General features: G+C 41.9%; 1 protein-coding gene across 2 annotated transcripts in view; it reads right to left on the reverse strand.

The window, feature by feature from the left end:
• The window catches only part of LOC126251465 (breast carcinoma-amplified sequence 3 homolog), a 112,251-nt gene that overhangs the window by 14,067 nt on the left and 70,345 nt on the right, over positions 1-27,839 (reverse strand). For both annotated transcript variants that reach the window (XM_049951900.1, XM_049951901.1), the window contains exons 8-9: positions 25,356-25,686; positions 19,640-19,934 (exon numbers count right to left, since the gene is read on the reverse strand). In XM_049951900.1, the coding sequence (XP_049807857.1) occupies positions 19,640-19,934; positions 25,356-25,686 (626 nt within the window). The remainder of the gene's footprint in view (positions 1-19,639; positions 19,935-25,355; positions 25,687-27,839) is intronic.

Raw genomic sequence — 27,839 nt, forward strand, 5'->3', positions numbered from 1 at the left:
ATGACAGCCTAAGAAGGGAACATCCCCAACTTGACCTCATATTTTAAGGAGAAAAAAGGACACTTGCAGAATATCAGCCCCAGCAATTGATTCCATGCAAAAATTTGGCCAAAAGTACTGACAGAACACAGTTATGGCCTACTGAAAGTGCAACTTTTAAACTTTCACATGCATCGATTATTTGTCAACTACTCCACCCCACTGCAGTTGCCTAATGCCTCAGTGAGAAATACTGTACAGCAACATGACAACCAGAGCCCTGTTATCCCAGAATGTTGCAGCCAGGGGAAGAGGAGGGGAAAGGTGAACACATCTACCCAACATGTTTTGAAATCTTGTTTGAGAACACATTCTATGTGAAAAGTAGTATGTAATATGACTAGTACATAATATGTCAACCTCACACATGTATATGTTCCATTATATTCTAAAAATGTTCATGTATTAATGTTATTCTGCACCTTTATGTTTGGTTCAAAATCAAAATGAATAAACCCAAGCAACTGGAGAAGTATTATGGAATGAAACTAATCATCTTTTCTTTACAATTCAGTCACGCCAATCACACTGAAGAACAGAGCACCTCCTGCAAAGGTACTTCACTCTAACAGTGCTAACTTTAATAACCAAAGAAAATAATGCATAACAGCAATATTAATAATTACTTAAAGCTACACAACTTCTTTAATGACACACTCATTCATTTCACCCATTTTCACAGCATTTCTGAACTGCAACATCAAAATGTTCAAAGCAAAAAGACCTCTGGCATCAAATACAGGTTAGAAACTGCACATTTTGACACGAAGACGAAACCATGTTGCCAATGTCAAAATATTATTTCACAAATCTCTTACTCACTCTACTGTATAGTACTTTGTGCTCGGCCATTAAGCTCCTGGGGTGGAGTAAGTGACAACCTGCGCACATTCATGTTTAAAAACTGTCACATGCATGTTTAAAAACTGTATTTTCAGAATTCTGGTCCAAATTGTTGAGATGGATCGTATGCTGGGACTGATACCTTTTTAGTGTGCATTTTTCTCCTAAAATATGAGGTCAAGTCATTGATGTTTCCTTATAAGACTAAAACCAACCATAAAAAAACATACCTTCACACAGCTGTGTGTTATGAATTCTTCCAAGACAGTTGATTTTATGATTGCCTTGAACTTTTTCCATAAACACTCAACATTGTCAGTGTCGGAACAGAAATTTTCATTTTGATCTGTTAGGTAGTATGAAATCTGCCTCTTATTACTCTTGCTAAACAGATAAACCTTCCTCCCTTTTTTTATATTCCTATTTACCTCCATATTCAGGGACGCTGCAATGGCCTTATGATCACCGATTCCCTGCTCAGCACTTACAGAGTCGAAAAGTTCGGGTCTGTTTGTTATCAGTAGGTCCAAGATGTTATCTCCACAAGTCGGTTCTCTGTTTAATTGCTCGAGGTAATATTCCGATAGTGCACTCAGTATAATGTCACTCAATGCTCTGTCCCTACCAACCGTCCTAAACATCTGAGTTTCCACTCTATATTTGGTAAATAGAAATCTCCAGCTACGACTATAACATGCTGAGGAAATTTATGTGAAATGTATTCCAGATTTTCTCTCAGTTGTTCTGCCACTAATGCTGTTGAGTCGGGAGGTCGGTAAAAGGAGCCAATTATTAACCCAGCTCGGTTGTTGAGTGTAACCTCCACCCATAATAATTCACAGGAACTATCCACTTCTACTTCACTACAGGATAAACTACTACTAACAGCGACGAACACTCCACCACCGGTTGCATGCAAACTATCCTTCCTAAACACCGTCTGTACCTCTGTAAAAATTTCGGCAGAATTTATCTCTGGCTTCAGCCAGCTTTCCGTACCTATAACGATTTCAGCTTCGGTGTTTTCTATCCGCGCTTGAAGTTCCGGTACTTTACCAACACAGCTTCGACAGTTTAAATTACAATACCAATTGCTGCTTGGTACCCGCATATCCTGACTTTGCCCCACACACTCTGAGGCTGTTGCCCTTTCTGTACTTGCCCGAGGCCATCTAACCTAAAAAACCGCCCAGTCCATGCCACACAACCCCTGCTACCCATGTAGCCACCTGCAGTGTGTAGTGGACTCCTGACCTATCCAGCGGAACCCGAAACCCCACCACCCTATGGCGCAAGTCGAGGAATCTGCAGCCCACATGGTCGCAGAACCGTCTCAGCCTCTGATTCAGACCCTCCACTCAGATCGGTACCATAGGTCCGCAGTCAGTCCTGTCGACGAGGCTGCAGATGGTGAGCTCTGCTTTCATCCCACTAGTGAGACTGGCAGTCTTCACCAAATCAGATAGCCGCCGGAAGCCAGAGAGGATTTCCTCCGATCCATAGCGACACACATCATTGATGCCTACATGAGCGACCACCTGCAGATGGGTGCACCCTGTACCCTTTATGGGATCCGGAAGGACCCTTTCCACATCTGGAACGACTCCCCCCGGTATGCACACGGAGTGCACATTGGTTTTCTTCATCTCCCTTGCAGCCATATCCCTAAGGGGTCCCATTACGCGCCTGAAGTTGGAGCTCCCAACTACCAGTAAGCCCACCCTCTGCGACCGCCCGGATCTTGCAGACTGAGGGGCAACCTCTGGAACAGGACAAGCAGCCATGTCCGGCCGAAGATCAGTATCAGCCGGAGACAGAGACTGAAACCGGTTCGTCAGACAAACTGGAGAGGCCTTCCGTTCAGCACTCCGGAATGTCTTTCGCCCCCTGCCACACCTCGAGACGACCTCCCAATCTACCAAGGGTGAGGGGTCAGCCTCAATGTGGGCAGTATCCCGGGCAACCACAGCCGTAGTCCGATCAGGGGATGCGTGGGACAAGCTGGCCGTCCCCGACAAACCCCCGTCCGGACTCCCAATGTCCATTGGCAACAGCCTCAAGCTGTGTGACCGAAGCCAACACTGCCTGAAGCTGGGAGCAAAGGGATACCAACTCAGCCTGCATCCAAACACAGCAGTCGCTTTTATGTCCTTGTCCAGCAGTAAATATCAGTATGGAGTCCACGGATAATATTAGCATTTCAGTGCATTAAGCACATACACTTCTCACTAGCAAAGGCTACCAGAAGCCTCTGCTCCACTAGATCCTATAGAGATTGTGCCACAGCAAGATGTAGACACTTTGTCTGCCTGAAGCCTCTAGTTTTTCATCAATAGTCAAATGGTAATGACCCTCTTATTGTACCTGGTCTTGCTTTGGTTACTATTTGACTTTTACTCATTGGCTTACACTGGCTTTGGCTTGGTATTTGTTATAGACTCGGTGTTGCTGAGTACTGTCTCATTATCGCTGACAACCTTATACATAATACATATGTTACAAGGTCAGTGACGTGATATGGATAATGAGGATTGTGCTCCATATGTATTATGTGCTATAACATAGATTAGAGTTGCTGGAAATGTAATGGCAGCAGCAGCTAGATCAGTTGGAAAAGCAGTTTGACAAACGACAGGACAGCTGAAATACCTAACATTGCAAGGAGTATCAATCTGACCTACCTCACCTGCAGCGTTCACTTGGTTTGACATATTTTCCATCATTTCCTGGTGTATTGTGAGGCAAGTAATTTGGGTTTAGGCAACATTTCCAGCTGGCTGACTGAATATTCTGGTTAGAAAACTATACAGCTGGAAGACTGAACTTCCAATAGAAAAAAGGGCAAACATGGCCACACTGTGAGGATGTGCTCACAGCTGTTACCGGCCAAGATGGCAAGCAACTAGCAGAACTTCAATAAGGCCCTTAGGTTAGCTAGTAGTTTCACTTTGTCCACCAGACTGGAGCTGACAGATCTGTTAGCTCTAATCTAAGAAAAGCAAGGTTTAGGATGGAGTAACAATGTTTTCTGAGTGTAATAGCTGACTGTCTGGGGTTTGCCGTTGCCAGCACACCGGTTGGCACTAGGTAACACTGCGTAGCAGGTGCTGAACTAAGTGCGCCTATGACAAGAGAAGACATGACATGCCCCCAGGCAATGCTTCAATAACACCCCCTGGGCAGTGTACATATAGGCCTCTGCCATCGACTGAGCCATCTCAATTGGTCAATCTCTCAACCAGTATCTCAGTACATCGCAGCAGGACTCAATTCGCATTGCACCTCAATAAATCGCACTGTGCTCTAGTCTTCCACAGTGATAGTTGTTGCCTTGCATCTTAGCTAGTTATGAGAAATGTTAGTCACTGTATATAGTTGTGATATGGACATGGACAAGATTCAAGAAGTTAAGTACTCAATTGGTTTCTGTAATAAAGTGTATTTTAACACCATGTGCTTTTGTGCTGTAGAGAGAGGAAACTGGCCATCAACCTATCATCCAGTGATTCTACACTCCTGGAAAATGAAATAAGAACACCGTGAATTCATTGTCCCAGGAAGGGGAAACTTTATTGACACATTCCTGGGGTCAGATACATCACATGATCACACTGACAGAACCACAGGCACATAGACACAGGCAACAGATCATGCACAATGTCGGCACTAGTACAGTGTATATCCACCTTTCGCAGCAATGCAGGCTGCTATTCTCCCATGGAGACGATCGTAGAGATGCTGGATGTAGTCCTGTGGAACGGCTTGCCATGCCATTTCCACCTGGCGCCTCAGTTGGACAAGCGTTCGTGCTGGACGTGCAGACCGCGTGACACGACGCTTCATCCAGTCCCAAACATGCTCAATGGGGGACAGATCCGGAGATCTTGCTGGCCAGGGTAGTTGACTTACACCTTCTAGAGCACGTTGGGTGGCACGGGATACATGCGGACGTGCATTGTCCTGTTGGAACAGCAAGTTCCCTTGCCGGTCTAGGAATGGTAGAACGATGGGTTCGATGACGGTTTGGATGTACCATGCACTATTCAGTGTCCCCTCGACGATCACAAGTGGTGTACGGCCAGTGTAGGAGATCGCTCCCCACACCATGATGCCGGGTGTTGGCCCTGTGTGCCTCGGTCGTATGCAGTCCTGATTGTGGCGCTCACCTGCACGGCGCCAAACACGCATACGACCATCATTGGCACCAAGGCAGAAGCGACTCTCATTGCTGAAGACGACACGTCTCCATTCGTCCCTCCATTCACGCCTGTCGTGACACCACTGGAGGCGGGCTGCACGATGTTGGGGCGTGAGCGGAAGACGGCCTAACTGTGTGCGGGACCGTAGCCCAGCTTCATGGAGACGGTTGCGAATGGTCCTCGCCGATACCCCAGGAGCAACAGTGTCCCTAATTTGCTGGGAAGTGGCGGTGCGGTCCCCTACGGCACTGCGTAGGATCCTACGGTCTTGGCGTGCATCCGTGCGTCGCTGCAGTCCGGTCCCAGGTCGACGGGCACGTGCACCTTCCGCCGACCACTGGCGACAACATCGATGTACTGTGGAGACCTCACGCCCCACGTGTTGAGCAATTCGGCGGTACGTCCACCCGGCCTCCCGCATGCCCACTATACGCCCTCGCTCAAAGTCCGTCAACTGCACATACGGTTCACGTCCACGCAGTCGCGGCATGCTACCCGTGTTAAAGACTGCGATGGAGCTCTGTATGCCATGGCAAACTGGCTGACACTGACGGCGGCGGTGCACAAATGCTGCGCAGCTAGCGCCATTCGACGGCCAACACCGCGGTTCCTGGTGTGTCCGCTGTGCCGTGCGTGTGATCATTGCTTGTACAGCCCTCTCGCAGTGTCCGGAGCAAGTATGGTGGGCCTGACACACCGGTGTCAATGTGTTCTTTTTTCCATTTCCAGGAGTGTAATTGACACTATATGCCGTTGTGAGGTGCATCTGATTATTGGTGCCTTTTTCACCATGACTGCCAAAATCTTGCATGCACCTCACTGCATACGACGGACACGAAACCCCAGTTCTTGGACAGTGTAGTTTGCCTGCCACTTACAAATCTCACACTAGGCCAGCGAAATTTACTGTGTTGGAATCAAGAGAGAGTGAAAATATTTTTGGCTTAGATTCATTTGACTTGTTTGGCCTTAGCATCCGAGAAAATGTACTTTCAGTGACTGCTTTAATCCAAAAGACAGTGTAGCTAATTTGCTTAAGGAATTTCTTGACCTCTTTTCTCATGGACTTGGAAAAGCTAATAATTCTGTGCCACACATTACCCCGAAAGACAATGCACAGCCTAAGTTTCTCCAGACTCAAACCATTCCCATTGCTTGATGAGACAAAGTAGCCAGTGAATTAAAAGAATTGCAAGACAATGGTCTGATTGCTCCAATACATGCTAGTTAGTGAGCAAGTCCATTCGTTTTGATGCCAAAGCCTTCTGGTCACATTCGTATTTGTGTTGACTTCCTACAGTCAAATCCACAGACATCAATTGACACTTATCCACTGTCTCGCCCTGAGGAACTTATGGACACGCTCGGCGCAGGCTGTTGCTTCCCTCAGATAGATATGCGTGATTCTTATTTGCAAATACCACTAGATGAAAAATCACATAAAGTATTTGTTGTTAATACACACTTAAAACTGTTCAAGTATTTGCATTTGCCCTTCGGCAGTGCCTCCACACCTGCCATTTTCCAACATTACTTGGAACAGCTGACTGCTCAAGTGCCCTTCTGTTCGAATTACCTTGATGATATTATTGTCTCAGGTGATACACCAGGGGAACACATTGCCAATTTGTGAACTCTTTTTTTGAGTGTTGTCAGATGCAGGACTCAAGTGTCGTCTCGAAAAGTGTGACTTTTTTCAGAGAGAAGTACAGAACTTATATCACGTGATAAACAGTCAGGGTGCGCACCCCCTCCGATCTCATTTGCTTGCAATCTGTGACCTCCCTGTCTCTTGCAATGTATCTGAACTGCAGTCAGTGCTAGGCAAGTTGACATATTACATTTGTTTCATTCCAAACGCTTCATAGATCGCAGCTCCACTGCATCGCTTGCGTCGGAAACACATGCCTTTCATGTGGACAAAAGAATGTCGTGCCGCATTTCAGAAACTCAGAAATGCCCTGCTCAGTGACAGATATTTAGTACATTTTTATCCTACCAAACCAGTGATTTTGCAAGTAGACGCTTCCTCTTACGGAATCGGAGTTGTTCTTTCGCACAGAATTGTTGTAAAGACAGATCTATCGCTTTTGCCTCAAAGTTGTTAACTCAAACTCAATGCAATTATTCACAAATTGAAAAAGAAGCTTTTGCTGTTGTATATGGTTGACAAAATTCCGTATCTACCTGTTTGGTCGCAAGTTCTATTTAGTGACAGATCACAAGCCTTTGCAGTCCTTGTTTGATATGTCAGAGCTGGTTCACACACATACTGCTAAAACTTGCAACATTTGGCTTTGCTTCTATCTCAGTACCAGTACAAAATTGTGTACAGACCTACGGTACAGCATGGCAATGCTGACACCCTTTCTTGCCTTCCGATCGGGCCCGACTCTGATTTTGATTCCTTTGATACATCTTGTTGTCAGATCGACACACGGGACTTTCAATTGCTGCAATCTTTTCCATTGAATTACAGAAAAAATGCACAGGCCACAGAAGTGGACCCTGATCTGAAGATTTTGTTGCATAACATTTGCACATTTTGACCTCACTCATTGAACTGTATTCAGAACTCAGTAGTGCACAGATACTTTGCTTGCTGGCATAACCTTTCAGTATAACAAGGTGTGATCTTAGAACAATCTGACAGTGGCCAATCATGTGTGCTCATTCCCATGGTGTTGCAAATAGATGTGTTACAACTTCTTCATCAAGGACATTGGGGAACTGCTTACACTAAACAGTTAGCGCACCAGCACTGTACTTGGCTGGGCATGGAAGCTTACATTGAAGAGATGACGCCACAATGTCGTGCATGCATGGACAACCAATCAGCTCCTCCACAGACATTCTCAACTTGGCTTAAAACTCAATCCCCACGGCAACGAGTGCACATAGACTTTGCAGGCCCATTTTGGAACACTTGTTGGCTCATAGTGGTAGATTCTTTTACTGAGTTCCAATTTTCAGTGCCTATGAATTCTACCATGTCACATAGTACCATTCAAGTGTCGTCCTCAATTTTTTCCATTGAAGGATTGCCCGAAGTCATTGTTACAGACAACAGTCCTCAGTTCACATCACATGACTTTGGACAGTTTTGGGAACGAAATGGCATTCGTCATCTAGCAAGTGCTCCATTTCACCCCTAGTCCACAGGAGAAGTAGAGAGCTTTGTACACACTTTTAAACAACAGATGGCCAAGCTTCACATCACCCACACACAGGAACAGGCACTGCAACTCTTTCTTGCTTCCTACCACTCCCATCCACATGACGGATCATCACCGGCGGAACTTCAGACCAGCAGGTTCAGATCGCGGCAGCCAGATTTCAATTCTTTCAACTTAAGAAAAAGCCAGAACAGATGTACCATCAGGGGTATACTGACTTATAAGGTCTCACTATGAAGTGTAGTTGTGGCAACTTTTATAGTGACATGATGATCCGTGATGCGATCACATACAATGTCCCTCATAGCAGAATTAGACAACAGATTCTCAAGTACTCAGATCCTTGGCTCCATCAAATGTTGTAAATATTACAACAATTCGATTCTGGTGTCGTAGCTGCCAATAAATTTGATCAGGTCCCAATTTGTTGGGTCAAGTTGCCTCTTGCCTGCGACCGCCCTAATAAGCCACCACAACAGGTGCGCACGAAGACGCACAGACAGCCTAGTAAACAAGTAACCATGCCTGTAAATCTAGTGAAGTCTTGCCCTCATTGTTTTGTTTCTCATAAGTGGCAAGACTGCCTATCACACTATGTGACATGTTACTCGTGGAAAGAAAAGCTACATCCAGGCAGCTTGCTTGCAATGGCAAAAGAATGCCAATTCTGCCTGCTCTCACAATACAAGGTCTCATACACATTCTGTCAATGTGGTGTTTTCGAAACCGAGTACAGGTTCTAGCAGTACTTCAAGTAAGGTTATGCCCTCACCTCGGTCCAGTGCAGTGCAATGCCATTCCAACAAACTATTTGTAACACTACAAATTGCTGGCCATTGGGTTGATTTTCAATTGGACACAGGTGCTCCTGTAACTTTGCTTACTCATGCCATGTATGAACAGTTAGGCTCACCATGACTGCCAAAATCTTGCATGCACCTCACTGCATACGACGGACACGAAACCCCAGTTCTTGGACAGTGTAGTTTGCCTGCCACTTACAAATCTCACACTAGGCCAGCGAAATTTACTGTGTTGGAATCAAGAGAGAGTGAAAATATTTTTGGCTTAGATTCATTTGACTTGTTTGGCCTTAGCATCCGAGAAAATGTACTTTCAGTGACTGCTTTAATCCAAAAGACAGTGTAGCTAATTTGCTTAAGGAATTTCTTGACCTCTTTTCTCATGGACTTGGAAAAGCTAATAATTCTGTGCCACACATTACCCCGAAAGACAATGCACAGCCTAAGTTTCTCCAGACTCAAACCATTCCCATTGCTTGATGAGACAAAGTAGCCAGTGAATTAAAAGAATTGCAAGACAATGGTCTGATTGCTCCAATACATGCTAGTTAGTGAGCAAGTCCATTCGTTTTGATGCCAAAGCCTTCTGGTCACATTCGTATTTGTGTTGACTTCCTACAGTCAAATCCACAGACATCAATTGACACTTATCCACTGTCTCGCCCTGAGGAACTTATGGACACGCTCGGCGCAGGCTGTTGCTTCCCTCAGATAGATATGCGTGATTCTTATTTGCAAATACCACTAGATGAAAAATCACATAAAGTATTTGTTGTTAATACACACTTAAAACTGTTCAAGTATTTGCATTTGCCCTTCGGCAGTGCCTCCACACCTGCCATTTTCCAACATTACTTGGAACAGCTGACTGCTCAAGTGCCCTTCTGTTCGAATTACCTTGATGATATTATTGTCTCAGGTGATACACCAGGGGAACACATTGCCAATTTGTGAACTCTTTTTTTGAGTGTTGTCAGATGCAGGACTCAAGTGTCGTCTCGAAAAGTGTGACTTTTTTCAGAGAGAAGTACAGAACTTATATCACGTGATAAACAGTCAGGGTGCGCACCCCCTCCGATCTCATTTGCTTGCAATCTGTGACCTCCCTGTCTCTTGCAATGTATCTGAACTGCAGTCAGTGCTAGGCAAGTTGACATATTACATTTGTTTCATTCCAAACGCTTCATAGATCGCAGCTCCACTGCATCGCTTGCGTCGGAAACACATGCCTTTCATGTGGACAAAAGAATGTCGTGCCGCATTTCAGAAACTCAGAAATGCCCTGCTCAGTGACAGATATTTAGTACATTTTTATCCTACCAAACCAGTGATTTTGCAAGTAGACGCTTCCTCTTACGGAATCGGAGTTGTTCTTTCGCACAGAATTGTTGTAAAGACAGATCTATCGCTTTTGCCTCAAAGTTGTTAACTCAAACTCAATGCAATTATTCACAAATTGAAAAAGAAGCTTTTGCTGTTGTATATGGTTGACAAAATTCCGTATCTATCTGTTTGGTCGCAAGTTCTATTTAGTGACAGATCACAAGCCTTTGCAGTCCTTGTTTGATATGTCAGAGCTGGTTCACACACATACTGCTAAAACTTGCAACATTTGGCTTTGCTTCTATCTCAGTACCAGTACAAAATTGTGTACAGACCTACGGTACAGCATGGCAATGCTGACACCCTTTCTTGCCTTCCGATCGGGCCCGACTCTGATTTTGATTCCTTTGATACATCTTGTTGTCAGATCGACACACGGGACTTTCAATTGCTGCAATCTTTTCCATTGAATTACAGAAAAAATGCACAGGCCACAGAAGTGGACCCTGATCTGAAGATTTTGTTGCATAACATTTGCACATTTTGACCTCACTCATTGAACTGTATTCAGAACTCAGTAGTGCACAGATACTTTGCTTGCTGGCATAACCTTTCAGTATAACAAGGTGTGATCTTAGAACAATCTGACAGTGGCCAATCATGTGTGCTCATTCCCATGGTGTTGCAAATAGATGTGTTACAACTTCTTCATCAAGGACATTGGGGAACTGCTTACACTAAACAGTTAGCGCACCAGCACTGTACTTGGCTGGGCATGGAAGCTTACATTGAAGAGATGACGCCACAATGTCGTGCATGCATGGACAACCAATCAGCTCCTCCACAGACATTCTCAACTTGGCTTAAAACTCAATCCCCACGGCAACGAGTGCACATAGACTTTGCAGGCCCATTTTGGAACACTTGTTGGCTCATAGTGGTAGATTCTTTTACTGAGTTCCAATTTTCAGTGCCTATGAATTCTACCATGTCACATAGTACCATTCAAGTGTCGTCCTCAATTTTTTCCATTGAAGGATTGCTCGAAGTCATTGTTACAGACAACAGTCCTCAGTTCACATCACATGACTTTGGACAGTTTTGGGAACGAAATGGCATTCGTCATCTAGCAAGTGCTCCATTTCACCCCTAGTCCACAGGAGAAGTAGAGAGCTTTGTACACACTTTTAAACAACAGATGGCCAAGCTTCACATCACCCACACACAGGAACAGGCACTGCAACTCTTTCTTGCTTCCTACCACTCCCATCCACATGACGGATCATCACCGGCGGAACTTCTGGTTGGCAGCTGCCATCGGATGCTGCTTCATTTGCTCCATCCATTGGAGCATCCAGTGCTGCCAATACTTCACAAGTATCGCTTTGCACCGCATGATCCTTATTCTTTACAGGATTTTTGGACAACATAAATGATGGGAGTGAGGTGAGATCCAGAAATGCATTGGCACATTATACGCATCTAACTGCAGGTCCCGATGGTTTGTAGCACTGTCACCAGAATCAAATTTGTGTTTGTCATTTGCCCCGTGATTCTGCTGCTTTTCTTCCCCCAGATTTATGGCCTCACACAACAAGGCAGCATTCGCAGGCATCCACTTGTGCCACATAGGCACCCCAAGATGAACCAATGGACGTTGCACCCTCACTTCAGCCATCGCCACTTTCCAACCCGTTGGACCTGGACCCGCCATCATCATCGCCGTCATCACTCCAGGAAACACCCTCAGGACTGGACATATATCCTAGGCAGTGTTTTTGGGAGGATGTTCCTCTGCTCTCGTGCAAGCCAATAATGTCAAAGCTGAAGGTGTTGCTGAGATATAAACCTGAAAACCCCAGTCTGGTCAGGACAAGATCATGTCCTGGTAAATACAAAGTAGAGTAGCATGATCCACACTCCAAGAAGTGTGTGAGAGGAAGGAGAGAGTGTTATGTTTTTGCCTGCAGCTAATCTTTATTTGATGAATATGGGCAGTCATGACAGCATCTTATCAAAGAATAGTCCCAAAGATTGGGATCACACAATTTTGATTTACTGTGTTACCAAGCAGGCATTTGTGTCAGAATGTACCATGGCACAATGACAGATATGCATGACTCACATTTTTGAAGGAGAAATTTGGATGCCATGGGAAAGGAGCTGGTATTCATCCAAGGCTACAGGTTACGAACCATACCAAATGCAAAAGTCATCGACGTACAGGGTAATCACTGGTCCAACTGTGGTAAGAAAGAGTGTAGTATTCAGCACAGAGCTCTGAGGGACACTTCTCTTGAACTCCTGGGGAGCTGACATATGTATCAACTCTAAGCCAAAATTATCAATGGGATAAAAACTGGCAAATTAAAACTGGCAGGGAGCCTTGAAAGCCCTAGTGATGGAGGGTCGGTGATGTAATCAATGTGCTTTCAAAAATTAATAGAAATGAATGTGCTTAAAAAGTCTAAAATGTTTTAAACAAAAGCTAGTTTTCCCTGCACCTTGATGTTTATGACATCACGCTCCATGTTCCATAAAGTGATATACATCTGCACGTATATTCAATGGTGTACAAGGTCTGTTCAAAAAATTCCAGAACTTTGTCCAAAAATCTTTTCTACAATGGCCTTTTGCTTTTGTGCACAGTCTCCTTTGAAATACTCTCCTCCACAATTGATACAGCACTCCCACTTCCGGAAGCAGTCTGGATTGTGCGAAGTGCCGTCAGCAAATTTTCTTCTATCTCATCTATTTTTGGAAATCTTTGTCCTTTCAACAGGCTTTTCGACTTTGGGGGGGGGGGGGGGGGGGAAGTCTGCACGTGCCAGGTCTGGAGAGTACGGAGGATGAGGCAGGCAGCACAGTGATTTTGTTTTTTGTGCAATAGCTATGCAACAACAGAGATGAGTGAGTGGGTGCTTATTGTGATGCAAGAGCCATGAATTGTCTTGTTACATTTTAGGTCGTTTCCTTCTCACATTTTCTTGCAGGTGTCACAACATGTCCCGACAGTACTAGCGCTTAACAGTCTGTTCCTGTGGCATGAATTCGTGAACTAATCCTTCAAAGTCAAAGAAAATTATCAGCATGGCAATGACATTTCACCCGACGAGCTTCTTCTGGTGTTGGAGAAATTTTCCTGACTCATTATGAAGACTGAACCTTGGTCTCAACATCATAGCGATAGAACCCTATCTAATCACCAGTTGTGCTTCTCTAAGGAACATCTTGTTCTCATATGCAAGATCCAAAAGCTCTTCACAGATCCGAAAGCAACAAGCTGCATTCCAAGATCCTGTCAGGATTTCATGATGTGATTCAACTGAAATGTTACATTCTTCTGCACTCTCTCAGATGCACAGTCTTCAACTGGCATGCCAAATTTCGTTGACGTTCCCGGCATGAGCATCGTCAGTAGATGTCGATGGGCATCCTGAACAAGGATCATTTATCACTTCCATCCGGCCATCTTTAAACCATATGAACCATTCATAACACAAGAGTATGGCTTAAGAACTCATCACTATAGGCTTCCTGAAGCGTTTCGTGTGTCTCTGTAAAGATTTTCTTGAATTTAATGTAGACATGTTGCTCCTTCTATCTCTACCATTTCGAAGTTCGCAAACTGTGTGACACAATGTTCCGCTCAATACAGAACTGAACAATAACTGACAGACATACAACAACAAAACTTCTGGTAGTTACACATTAAACACAGGTATGTGCTGGGATGCCAACTGCATTTCGCCCCAACATGCCACTATTGCTAAATTATGAATGTTCCAGAATTTTTTGAACAGACCTCATATAGACAATGAGGAAGAGTAAGTCTTACATAATGATACTCACTCTTTTCAAAAATCCTTCATGATCAACTGCAGAATCAAACTATCTCTCGTGTTTTAAGATAGTGTAAATACATTCAGATTTCCTAAAACTGTCAGTTAAAAAATGATATAAAAGGAATGCTAAAATAATTACACAGGAATATGTGGCTGGCTGAGCTTTTACAAAAAACATGGCTGAGCAGGCCAACATTAAAAACTATTCCCCAAAAAGTTAGGGAATGAATCAGAGACTTCACAGAACCTTAAAAGCTGTATCACATTTGTGACATTGTCAATTAAAATAGAGTGCAAATTTGTCTGAATACAAAACACAGCCAGATAAAATGTGGCATACTGTACACCACAAGCACTATACATTGGAGGGTCCACTCACCGGAGCAAGAAGCCATGCATATAGATCTGCGTTCCATGTGAAGACAATTGAGAATGAGCTCATTCCGTCTATGTGGCTGCAAGGAGGTACACAATACCTGAGCTATTGACTTTATTAGACACAGCTTATTGTCTGTCACTTATAGGCAATCTTCTTCCCATCCACGCATGGTTCCGTACCTCAACAGTGAGGTGACAGCATGCAGGGGGATGGCACACTGAACTATTTTATTATCATGACATACCTTGCATTCAACCCATTCCTGAAAAATTTAACTTAACCAGAATTTTAACTTGTTAAGAGTGCAAGTAAATTTTGATGGTGCCACACAGTGTCATATGCCTTATATAGCTTGAAAAAGACTGCAATGAGAGACTGTCAATTTGTAAAAGCCTGCTGAGTTATTGTTTATAACCTAACCAGATGGGCAGCTGTGGGTCATCCCTGACAAACTACAACGATAGTGGGATAACAGGTCCTGTGATTTTATAGCCTAGCATGATCATCAATCTGAGATCCTTTCAAGCTGTTTTCAGAGCATGTTGTTGAGGTTAATCAGTTGCCAGTTGCCAATGGACATTGGGTTTTTGCCTGACATTATCCTTCCATTGCAAATGGAAAATATCTTCTAGCCAAATACAGTTCAAGTCCATGAGTAGTTTGAGTATATGAGTCACATTCAGATGTTGAATCATGTAATTATGAATCGGATCAGGGCCTGGGCCATATCATATGATGAACTGAAAACCTCAAGCAGTTCTGATTCAGTGAAAAGTTCATTATATAATTCAGTGTTACGGCAAGGGGAAGGGGGAAGGGGGTGGAGGGAGTCTGGAACTTGTTTTTTATGCATTTGAAAAGAAGCCAGGTAAGAAAAGAATGCTGACAATGTTGCAAAGTGGGTTGTGAGGTGTTCAGCTGGAACTGACGCACCTGCAGAAGTACTACCATGAAGAAGAAGACCTGGAACATCTGTTGATTTTTGACAGCCTAGTAGCTTGCCCCACACCTTGGATGAAAGGAGGTGTGTTTCCAAGGAGGATATGTAGTGATCCCAGAATTCCTTCTCACCGTTTTTAATTATCTAGTGAGCATTTGCACAGTACCAATCTGTGAAAGATGTCACTTGAGGCACTGGAGGGCCTTTGACAGTTCTGAATAGTCGTACCAAAGTCTTTGGTCCGCCATGGTACCAGCTGCTAGTGTAGGGAGCCGACAGAAAGGTGGATAGCATTTCCAGTAGTGAAGGCAATTGTGCCGGAGACACCTCCAACAATCTTGTTAATACAATCTGCCACAGAAGGGATGAAGGTGATGGGAGAAGAGCCCAGCATGGCTATTGGTATGTCAGCAGTGGCAAGGAATCACAAGACCACCAAAATATGATCACTGTCACATGTACCATCATATAGCAACCATTTTAATGTAGCCATGAGAGGGGAGAAAGAGATGGCAAAGTAATAGCCAGAAATGTGGCATGGGCAGCACTAAAGAAAGCAGAATTATTTATCAGTTCTCCTACAACAAAATCACACTCCTAGACAACATTAGTTCAATAGATAAAAAATACTCTAAATCATCTCATTTAGTACATGGGAAGAAACATTAATAGGCCATGGAAAACTGAAAAAATTATTTGCAGAACAATGAAATGCAGTATACCACACTGTTATTAGTTTGGTTGGTTTGTTACATGTTCCAAACATTTTTGTTACATATAAAATTTTGTGAAATAATTCAACTGACAGTCTGTATAAGATAATTCACTTTTAAAAACTGGTACATACTATCTATTTACAGATGAATGCATACAGTGATGTGTGCTGATGGAAATCTGTCAGTTCAAAAAGCACTGTAAATGCCACCATTTGGCTTATGTGAAGAATGTTTCTTTTTTACATTAAACAAAGCAATGTTATGGAAATCGTCATAAAGGTTTATATGGGTTAAGAGGTGTCAATTTAGGGATAAGTATTGTATGTACTTGGACTACAAGGACCCCTCCACTCACAATTTAAATGCCATTCACACAGTAAGCAATGGTTTGTACTAGTAATAGAATAGCAGGTTCAAAATACTCACGTTCCCACAAATGATGTTTTAGAGGATTTTCTGGACTGCTGATTTTATTGAAAAATTAATTTTGTTAAAAAATCAGCAATGAAGAAATTTTATTTCTATATAAGTTTCAGGCAGGTAGTGCTCTTCTCCATAACATTACAATTATAGCATTATCAGTGAGCATAAAAAATAAGCAGGAGTATGCAGCTTAGTACTGCAGTCATATGAATTGTAGTACATGCACAAATATCGTATTAAGGATACCAAACAACAAGTGCAGACATCACGCAGATTTTGTGAAGGATTACAAGGAATAGCCATCCACTTTCCCTCGTGTCCACAGGAGACCTTCCATGAGTATGTAAGTAAAAGTAAAAATCACTCGTCACACAGACTATCTGAGAAATTGCCTTTCCTCAAACAACTAGTCAGCTATTTTAAGACATTGCTCAGTTATGTGAACATATTGATCATAAATGATGCAATTGGTTTGTGTAGGAAGTGGAATATAACATTTAGAAGTCAGTGACACTAGTTAAGCATATGGTTCTTTGATCTGCCACAGGATCATATAAATCCCACAATATTCACCAGAGCAACCAACTGACATCTTCAGGGGGTCACTGCTGTACAGGCAATCAGCAACAACTAGTGTGTCTGATGAAGCTGTTTTACATCACGCAAATATACTGGTGAGCCAAAATATTATGATCAACTGCTTAACAGCATGCTGGTTCACTTTTTGAACACAATAGAGAAAAACCCCATTTTTACATTCCCACATTTTACTTTTCCCACTTTTTACATTCAGCTTTGTTGGTCCCAGCAGAAGTTCTATTCTCTCAATACAATGTTTTCCCATCATTAATGATTCTGTGCGATAACATTTCTGACATTTTAAGTTTTCTTTGACATTATCACGACCTTTAACATTGGTTTCCATACAGACTGATGCAAAAAGTGCACCATATTCCCACACAAAATCACTCTTGGAACAAAGGAGAAAACACAGACTATATGCCAAGTTATTTATCATGTAATGTAGTGCAGTAAGCAAGATTTTCACTGTCAGTGTGCTGGGTGATGGCCACCTGTATTATAAGTTTGCAGTTTTTGGAAGGGTGGGAAAGTATGCTGAGTCACTGTCTTAATGAAAATGACAGTCCGATGATAGTGGTTATAATAGCCATCTTCCTTCTGGTCATTGTGTTGTATTATGACAGCTTTAATTGAACTTCATGGTAATTTATACAAATAAACACTGCTTTTGAAGTAGACTGTCACTACAATGGGCTTTCACGAATCATTGTTACTTCCGTGTGAAATGCACTAATCCTAACTACTGTTTTTAACATATGTTGAACAACATGAAGAACTGACAGAAAGAGTAGTTTACTCATTTTGCTTGTTGTGTTTCCTAAGCTTACCTGTATCATAACACTTTCTTTGGATCAGTCTGTTGAAAAGTGTAAATAGGGGGTTTTACTGTACATCAGCAATTCAGTGTGGCATGGATTTGACACGTCCTTGGTAGGTTTCTGGGTGTACAAGGCACCTGTTGTCTATGGACTGGTCATGCAACTTCTGTAAATTACTAGATGGTGGTTTGTGGGTGCGGAGCACTGCCTGACAGCATCTAAAATCTGATCTGTTAGATTTAGATTGGTCAAATTTTGTGAACAAGACAGTAACTTTAGCTCACCATCATACTCCTCAAATCACTTGAGCATGATTCTGTTTTTTTTTTTTTTTCCCCCATAGAATATTACCCTGCTGAAAGAAACCATCACCTCTGAGGAAGAAGTCAAGCACAAATTAATGCAGTTGGTCCACAATAACATTAGTGTGAAAGCCTAGGTGAATGTTCCCGAAAGTGAATTCCTGCCCCCACTTGCCTGCATCTGTATTGCAATGCACACTTCATGCTGCTGTTGGCACGGATGTCAGCGTATCTGGAAATGTCCATCAACATGGTGTAACAAGTAACCTGATTCATCTGACCAGGTGATGCACTTTCACTGATCAACAGTCCAATCTCAGCGAACTTGTACCCACTACAGTTGTAATTGATAATATACTTTGGACATACTTCATATACTAATTTATTCATTCTTTGCATTATCACAAAAGATACCTGGAAATACTGTAAGATTAGCTTTTCTTACAACTTAAAGAATATTCTGATAATTATGAAAAAATGTTTTGCCCAATGCCAGCATAACAACACTCGATACTAAACCATGCAGCTGAATAGACTTCATGAATTCTTGAAACTTAGTCTACTGTACACATTATGACTGAATATAAAGCATCACATAGAGGCCATCTTCATGACTGTATATTTATAATGCCTTGTCTGTAAAGAAAGACATCACACTCTGTCATGACTGTATTTGATTGATTAACCACAGTGTATTTCAGGGAACACTCTCAGCCTTCTGGTTGTATGCAGACATAGCAATATAACTCTGCAGTTGACATTCAGTACATGATTTTTCTATTTCATACACTTGTGTGCCATCATACAGCCTTTTGTTTTGTACTGTAATCATACACACATCAGAATGGAACATATACTCCATCCGCTACAACCACTTTGTTAATATCAAGGTTGTAATGTCCAGTGTTTCTCATATTTATTTATTCGCATGTGCACGGTGGGTCGGTCGGTCGGTCGGTCGGTCGGTCTCTCTCTCTCTCTCTCTCTCTCTCTCTCTCTCTCTCTCTCTCTCTCTCTCTCTCTCTCTCCCCCCCCCCCTCTCCCCCGCTCCCCAAGACACACACACACACACACACACACCCCTTACAGGTCACATTTTTTATGTTTATTTGATTTCATGATTTTTTTATTTATTTGCTGACCGTGATTTTAGGGGTACAATATTTATAAATATGAACATATGCATTTGAATATATACACAATGCACAGTTATGAATTTTATATTTGTATATAAAAAGGAAGCATACTAACCCTGGTGTACCATTATATGTCTTGAAGGTGAACTGTGGACCCATCCAGAGACGACGATGGGGTCCAGCATGAGTTACAATTTCAACCTGTGACAACCAGCGTTCATCAGCATCTGTCTCATCATCACTACTATGGTGAGGAGCTGGACGTTCAGGAAGTGCCAGTAGTGGATTGTCAGATAGTAGTGGAGGAGACAGCTCGGCAGATAAAGTTGAGCGTAGGAGGACCCACTGAGCTTTTGCGTGGACGCTCAGTTCTATTGGTGTGTCATCACAAACCTTCTCCTTGGGAACTGCTGCAGAATGAAAAAGACACATCAAATAAGCAACTCCTGAATGTATATTACATGTTTTAGGTGTGATATCCTTTTACACTTTTTATTACATGCAACAAGAATCCATCTGATTTAGAAACACAAATGTGGAACATCAAAAGAGAGAACAGCAAGCAAAATTCTGGAAGATATGACATCTACCAACTATGTATCTAATATTGGCTGTTACCACGAAATAGGGATGTGTAACAAAAGAGTATATGTTCCATTCTGATGTGTGTATGATTACAGTACAAAACAAAAGGCTATATGATGGCACACAAGTGTAAGAAATAGAAAAATAATGTTCTGAATGTCAACTGCAGAGTTATATTGCTATGAGTAAGACAACATAAAACAATGGATATTACCTCTTAACTCAAGAAAGATAAGAAGGAATGCTGGACAAGTTAAACAGTAGTCATAATAATTAATACCAAGCAAAAGGTGAAAATAATAGTTAAATAAAGGAGTGGGGGGGGGGGGGGGAGGGAGGAAATGATGAGAATTCCTTTCCTGCAGATGGCGGGGCAGTAATGCAGACTCACTCTCCAGTGAGATGCCTCTACTACACACTATTTCAAATAAGCTGACCAATCATCATTTATGGAGGTGCATCAATTAGCTCAGGGAATTTGTTTCTGTTAACACTGATTCATGCACTTGATGATTTTCCAGTCACAGACATAACAGAACAACATGCTAAGTTCTGCTTCACACAATGAAAAACACCAACTGACAACCTCCACAGTAACAACTGCCATGCCAATCATCGGTAGCGCAGCAGCCGACACTAGGCAGTGACAACTGCAACCTCAGACACGGGCAACATTAAGACCAATGCGACCATCACCCTCACAGCGCCACCTGCTCAGCTGCCACCAGACTGGCCTACAACCCACAACTTTGTCAACAGTGCTAAAACTAAGATACCACCGACAGACACCAAGAACATGCACATTCAGCATACAGTATGATCTCACAGCAGTTTGGATCTTCTTGATGACAGACAATTCTATTGGCTCTCCTTCCTACAACATGCCACAAGCATGGAAGATTCTTGCCAAATTCACCAATTGCTTAGGGAGGGATGATATAGTTCTGAAAATTGATCCAGATGTGAAACATATGGAGACATGAAACTCCCTTGCATATTTAAACTGTGTGCCAGACTGGGACTCAAACCTGAGGTCTTTGCCTTCTGTGGGCAAGTGCTCTGCTGACTGAGCTACCTAAACACAACTCACAATCTGTCCTAGCAGTTTTGTTTCCAGCAGAAACTCACCTTGTACAATACAAACTTCACAGAAGTACTCCCGCAAAACTTTCAGAACCAACACTCCCAGGGCAAAAGGATATTGTATAGCTACAGCCTGAGAGAGGGGGGGGGGATGTTTCCATAATGAACTTTTCACTCTACAGCTGAGTGTGAGGCAATCCAGTTTCTCGTGGCATTGGCTTTTCACACAAGACAGCACCAATGGCATCACCCTTAGTGCCCCATGTGGATTTGGCCCATCATAATCATGATCACGAACATGTTCATGTTCATTCATTCATTGTGTTTCTTAGATCCTCTCAAGAAGTAGAATCTTCACAGATGTGGAATGAATCAAGATATGCAGTAACAAAAGTTAGGGAAATTGTACAAAAAAACTTAATCTGAGTCCTGTAATTGGGTAGATAAATAATTTACTCACCAAAGCGGTGGCAAGAGAACACACTTACAAAAAAAAGGTTTTACTTATGCAAGCTTTCAGGGCCAATGGCTCCTTCTTCTGGCAGAAGAGTTGAACAGAAAGGAAGAAGGGTGAAAGAAAATGACTGGAGAGATTTAGGAAAAGGGGCAGAGTTCAGAAAAGTCACCCAGAACCCCATGTCAGGGAAGACTTACCAGACAGAAAGAGAAGGAAAGTATTCTTTAAAAAGATTCTGCATGATATGTGGTTATCTACATTACACAATATCTTACTGCTCAGTTCTGCTAAATTTTGTTTTAGTTGGTCTGCCCCTGAAAATAATTTCTTATGACAACACAGTGTGAAAAACCTTTGTCTCTAGGTAAACACAATGTGAAATGCTTCTAACAGCATAACATACATAACTAAGCTTTTTGATTAGTTCATTTGTGTGATGACTCCATTTTAATTTGTTATCCAAATGAATCACAGATAATCTTACACAAGGTGCTTCACTTAGGATATCAACATTAATGTCTACTGATGTTAGCTTTTTTCCAAATTGCATAATATAAGTCTTTGCAAGATTAAAGACTTAAACTGATTGACATGAACCAGTTGTCTGTCTGTTTGGCTATCATTTTAGCTATGTATGGCAATGATGAGTTTGGACTCTTCATTAGTATGCATGTACCATCAGCAAACATTTTACACAGTGTGTTTGATTTAGTGTATGACCTACGATGTCTGCTTCAGGTGGTAAAAGGCCATTACTAATGCTTTGAAACTGGATAATGTAAGTCTTTTTGAGATTAAAACTTAATCTTTTTGCTGTGAACCACTATCATCTCAAGAACGGCAGCACAGCAGAACCTGTCTCTTGGTGCTATTTTACTAATTATATTCTCACTACTGCTGCTCATGCTGTACTTTTACATGACAAACTTGTACATTACTGGACACTGTGTTTTGCATATCCTTGGGATTGATTATGTTAGCAGTGCTTGCAAAATGATTTGCTATATTACCAGACTGTCCCTCTGCACTGCCTGGTGGTCTAGTCTAGTAGTAAGCCACATGTTCGGAAACTGAAAAGTTGCATAACTGAATCACAATCAGACGATTCTCAATTATGTAAATATTCACCACAAACGACATGATTTGGATATTTGTTATACTGTAGGTCACCTTTCCCCGGTAGGATTACTGGGGTATGTTAAGGTCATGCAATTTGCTGAAGTAGCATCCAAGAGTTACAAGTATGCTGTTGAACCATATATAATTATTGTTGTACTGCACTATGCCAAATCAACAAACTGTGCATGCATGCTTGAAACTACATTGTTCAGTAAATGGTGGTTTCCGGAGTCATAAAATGACTCACTTGACCATTGATACGTTTCCAATCCTCTATACCCAATAGGTATTTAAGTCGACAGTTCATATTCCTTCTGCTGTGGTCTTAATAAAAACACACTGTTGAATACTTAAAATTCTGTGGAAGCAACACTGTCTTGTCAGGCACACACATGGCACTACATGCCCTAAATGATTTCCAGTATAGGTGCATTGTAATATTGTGCCCTGCCCACGATGTAATAACATACTATTTTCCTTTCCTATCGAAATATCAAGAATTAAAGATATAATTTAACCATTCAGTCAATGAACTGCGCTGCAAGTCAGCAAATATGTACACCTAGGATAGTGAGAGCGGCGTAGCATTATCATCTGTATTTTGTTCTATATAAGAATGCACACTTGTCTATTCTTTCTCTTCTTTAGTTGCGCACCTTTCCGACAGCATCTTACTCTATCAGACTCTTATTTCCTTCCATTTTATTCAAATGAACTGAAATTGTATTCCTGTTAGGAATTTGTTTAATTGTGTCATTATTATCGCCAACTGTGATTACTGATAGGACTTTACTATGAATACTTTTTTCTTTCGCTCCAGAGTTGGGCTAATATTATTGTAATTTTTACGTATTTTGCCAGAATACAGTAAAAATTCTTCGTTATGTCCAAAACTGTGAGATTAATTTCATGAGTATCACATTGGCAATGTAAGAAAAAATGTAGTGAAGCAAAATCTATAACATTTATAAATTGGGGATTGATGATCGTTACTATATAATGAAAGCAGAAATGCTAAATTAAACAATTATTATTTAACGAAAGGAGCTTCTTATTCAGACGTCTGACATCTCATGCATTAATCTCACAGTTTTGGACATAACAAGGAATTTTTGCTGTATTCCAGTGAAATATGTAAAAATTATAATAATCTTAGCCTGATTCTGGAGCAAAAGAAAAAAGTATTCATAGTAAAGTCACATCAGTAATCGCAATTGGCGATAACGATGGCACAATTAAACAAATTCCTAACAACAATACAATTTCAGTTTGTTTGAACAAAGTGGAAGGAAATAAGAGTCTGACAGAGTAAGATGCTGTCAGAAAGGCTCACAACTAAAGAACAGGAAGAAAAGACGAGCGCGCATTCTTATATAGAACAAAATACAGATGATAATGCTACACCGCTCTCATTACCCTAGGCACATATATACGCTGACTTGCTGTGAAGTTCACTGACTCAGTGGTTAAATTATATCTTTAACTCTTGATATTTCGATAGGAAAGGAAAATATTATGTTACTATGTCGCGGGCAGGGCACAATATTACAGTGTATTACCATTTGTCGATAGATTGTCTACCAAAACTGGTAATATTCTGAAGAAAAAGAAACAATAAGTGATCTAATACACTATAGGCACAGTAATCAAAAATATGTTTAAATGCAAAGACAAGCAGCCCTCAATGAACTTAAATGGACTTATAGGATCTGCTGTAAAATTGTGGCTCATACTACATAGGAAAAACAAGTAGGTGGAGAACAGTTTGCATGACACTGTAAGAACATCACAGAAGCTGAAAACTGCAGAAAACAGATGCTACCTATGCACATAATTGTCTGGAAATGCGACACAGTTATGTAGTAGATGTAGAAATACTGTAATATTGGCACAATGGTAGAAACTATAATTGTTTGAAATACTAGAGGTCAGGAAGCACTAAATACAAATGGATTATTTTGTATATTTAGTATTAACAATAATTTACTGCCTGATTGTGAATTCTTCACTGTTTGTGTTTGTACCATTATGCTCAACAATGCCTTCATCAGACAGCGGTCTAATAACTTGAAACATAGTTCACAAAAAAAAAAAAAAAAAAAAATAATCCGTGAAACAAGTAGCAAATAAATATGAGATAGCTCCACCACGCTACTGTTCACTGCAAATATTAATTCCCTTAATAAAGACTTCCTTGTTTATGTGTAAATTGAACATTTGCACATATTTTGGGACATGGTATCGACAGTACACAACTTATAACTGCTTATTAAATTCAGCAGCTAACACGACATGTAATACATTAATTTTAATAATAATGTTATCATTCTGTGAAATGTAGAAGCACACAAATTTAACAAAAAAATGGCTCTGAGCACTATGGGACTTAACATCTGTCGTCATCAGTCCCCTAGAACTTAGAACTACTTAAACCTAACTAACCTAAGGACATCACACACATCCATGCCCGAGGCAGGATTCGAACCTGCGACCGCAGCAGTCGCGCGGTTCCGGACTGAGCGCCTAGAACCGCTAGACCAACGCGGCCGGCCAAATTTAACAGTCAACATTAATGTACAATACACACCTGATGCATGCCTTGGTTCTAAACTGTACTCAACAAGGCTGCCATGACAGGCCATGACAAACAGGGAATCTACAGCTCGTTTGTTGGCCTTCCCAGGATTTTCACGAGCTCCAGTGGGAGAAGCAGCAAGCCATGCTCTCGGGGGTGCAAAGCAAGCTGCTACTCTGAGAGGTATCCCATCGTCAGAACTCGCCGAGTGGGTGCGGCGTACCAACGGATTCCGGCCATAACCTTGCTGTTGGTGTTGTTGGTGGTGCTGCGTCTGCTGTGGTCCAATTGGCAATGGAGAAGCAGGTGCAGATGATGGGTGGAGCCCTGAGGGCTGCCGTACCTACAGTTTTCATATGTGATTCATTTTATTAATAATTATTTAAATATCAAGTTCATGGAATATTCCATTAGTTCTTGGAGGAATACAAACATATTAAAAACCTGAATACACACTATTAATACAAATATCAAGTACCAGTCAAAAGATAACTGTGTTGCTTGATCCTCTAGCATCCTTACAGGATATCAACAACAACAGCAAAAATACTAATAATCCCCCCCCCCCTTCCAAATGGGCACTGCCTTGATGTTGTGGTGGAGCTTGGGTGCTCCAGTGAAGCTGAGAGCAGTGCCAGCTGTACCACAAACTACTAGCAGGTTCAACCATTCTGGAGAGCTAAGAAGCAGGATTAAGTGTGCCGTGCAGGGTAGCCATGCGGTCTGATGTGTCTTGCCTCGTTTCTCACAGCTCCCCCCCGCCCCCCCCCCCCCCCTTCGGAGGTTCGAGTCCTCCCTCGGGAGTGTGTGTGTGTGTGTGTGTGTGTGTGTGTGTGTGTGTGTGTGTTTGTCAGCATAAGTTTGTTTAAGTTAGCTTAAGTAGTGTGTAAGCCTTGGGACCAATGGCCTCAGCAGTTTGGTCCCATAGTCCTTACCACAAATTTCCAATTTCCAGGATTAAGTGCACCCAGCCAAATTAATTCGATGGAGCAACAAATTAGAAAGGAAGCTATAGAAGCTCAGTTGTTGACAAGGGTAAAAAGGACCATGGTTGTTGCCAAGGATACTAGGCATCAATTAACAAGTGGGTTACAGGAATAAACAAAAAAACTAAGAAGGGGCAGAAATACACAATGCCAGAGATCCACAAAGTCATGAAATGCTACTATATCACTGGAACCTCAAAAACATGGCTACTAAAAGTGAATGTATCAGCTCTGGAAGCTTGAATATTCAGACTTTTTTGAAGATAACAGTACTACGAGTAGCTTATCCAAGATAACTTATCATCAGGAATCAGGTGTTCATTGGTGTGGAACTTGAAGAAATTTGGAAAATTGATGAAACATGAGTAAAACAACCTACTGTGGCACTACAGACATCTTAAAGTCAAAGAAAAATTAGAAAAATTGTGGGCCAAGTGGCATCTAATGCAGAAAGGAAGTAGCTCCAAACTTAGAACATTGTCTGCAGAAAACAATTGGCTCCACATTAATGATGTCCTTGCAACAGTCGAAATAACAGCAATCAATGAAATTAACCAGCTTTTCTACAATACAGCAGTAACAGGCAATGAAAAGTCCAGGATGGAATAACAATGATACTGAAATAGTAGATTGCTGCTCACAGTATAGAGGAAGTGTTGAGTTGCAGACAAGCACAATGAAAAAGATTGTTAAAATGTTAAAGTTTTTGTACAAAGTCCTCCTTCTGCAGTAGAAAACACACACACATTCAAAAAAGCGCAACTCTCTCTCACACAAACTCACTGTCTAAGGGCACTCGGAGTCCGAATGGCAGGTCAAGTTCAAAAACCAGAGCAAGAAGCAGCAGTCCAGTTATGTAAAGATTTCTGGAAAAATGAAAAAGACTATAACAAAACTGTTGGGTGGATAAGGAACTTTGAGGTTAAATTTTTTAAGAACAGACTGCAACAGCTGGAGGTAAATCCTGAAACTGTCACAAAAAGAATGAAGGAAGTCAAGAACTGGACATCTCCTGGCAAAGATCAACTGCACAGCTTCTGGATTAAATGCCTGACTGCTCTGCATATAAAATGGCCAAACTGTTTGATGCAATTTTGTAGACAGGAAGCATCAGTCAATGGCTAACAACTGGAAAAACACAGTTATACAAAAGGACCAAGCTAAGGGGAGACACCCAGAAATTACAGGCCAACAACAGGTTTGTACACTGTGTCCAAGTTGCCGACAGGCGTGTTGGAACACGTGAGGCAATACTAAACTTACGACTTATCTTAGAAGAAAGATTAAGAAAAGGCAAACCTACGTTTCTAGCATTTGTAGACTTAGAGAAAGCTTTTGACAATGTTGACTGGAATACTCTCTTTCAAATTCTGAAGGTGGCAGGGGTAAAATACAAGGAGCGAAAGGCTATTTACAATTTGTACAGAAACCAGATGGCAGTTATAAGAGTCGAGGGGCATGAAAGGGAAGCAGTGGTTGGGAAGGGAGTGAGACAGGGTTGTAGCCTCTC

This window comes from Schistocerca nitens, chromosome 4 (genome assembly GCF_023898315.1).
Source record: "Schistocerca nitens isolate TAMUIC-IGC-003100 chromosome 4, iqSchNite1.1, whole genome shotgun sequence".
Classification (NCBI taxonomy): Eukaryota; Metazoa; Arthropoda; class Insecta; order Orthoptera; family Acrididae; genus Schistocerca; species Schistocerca nitens.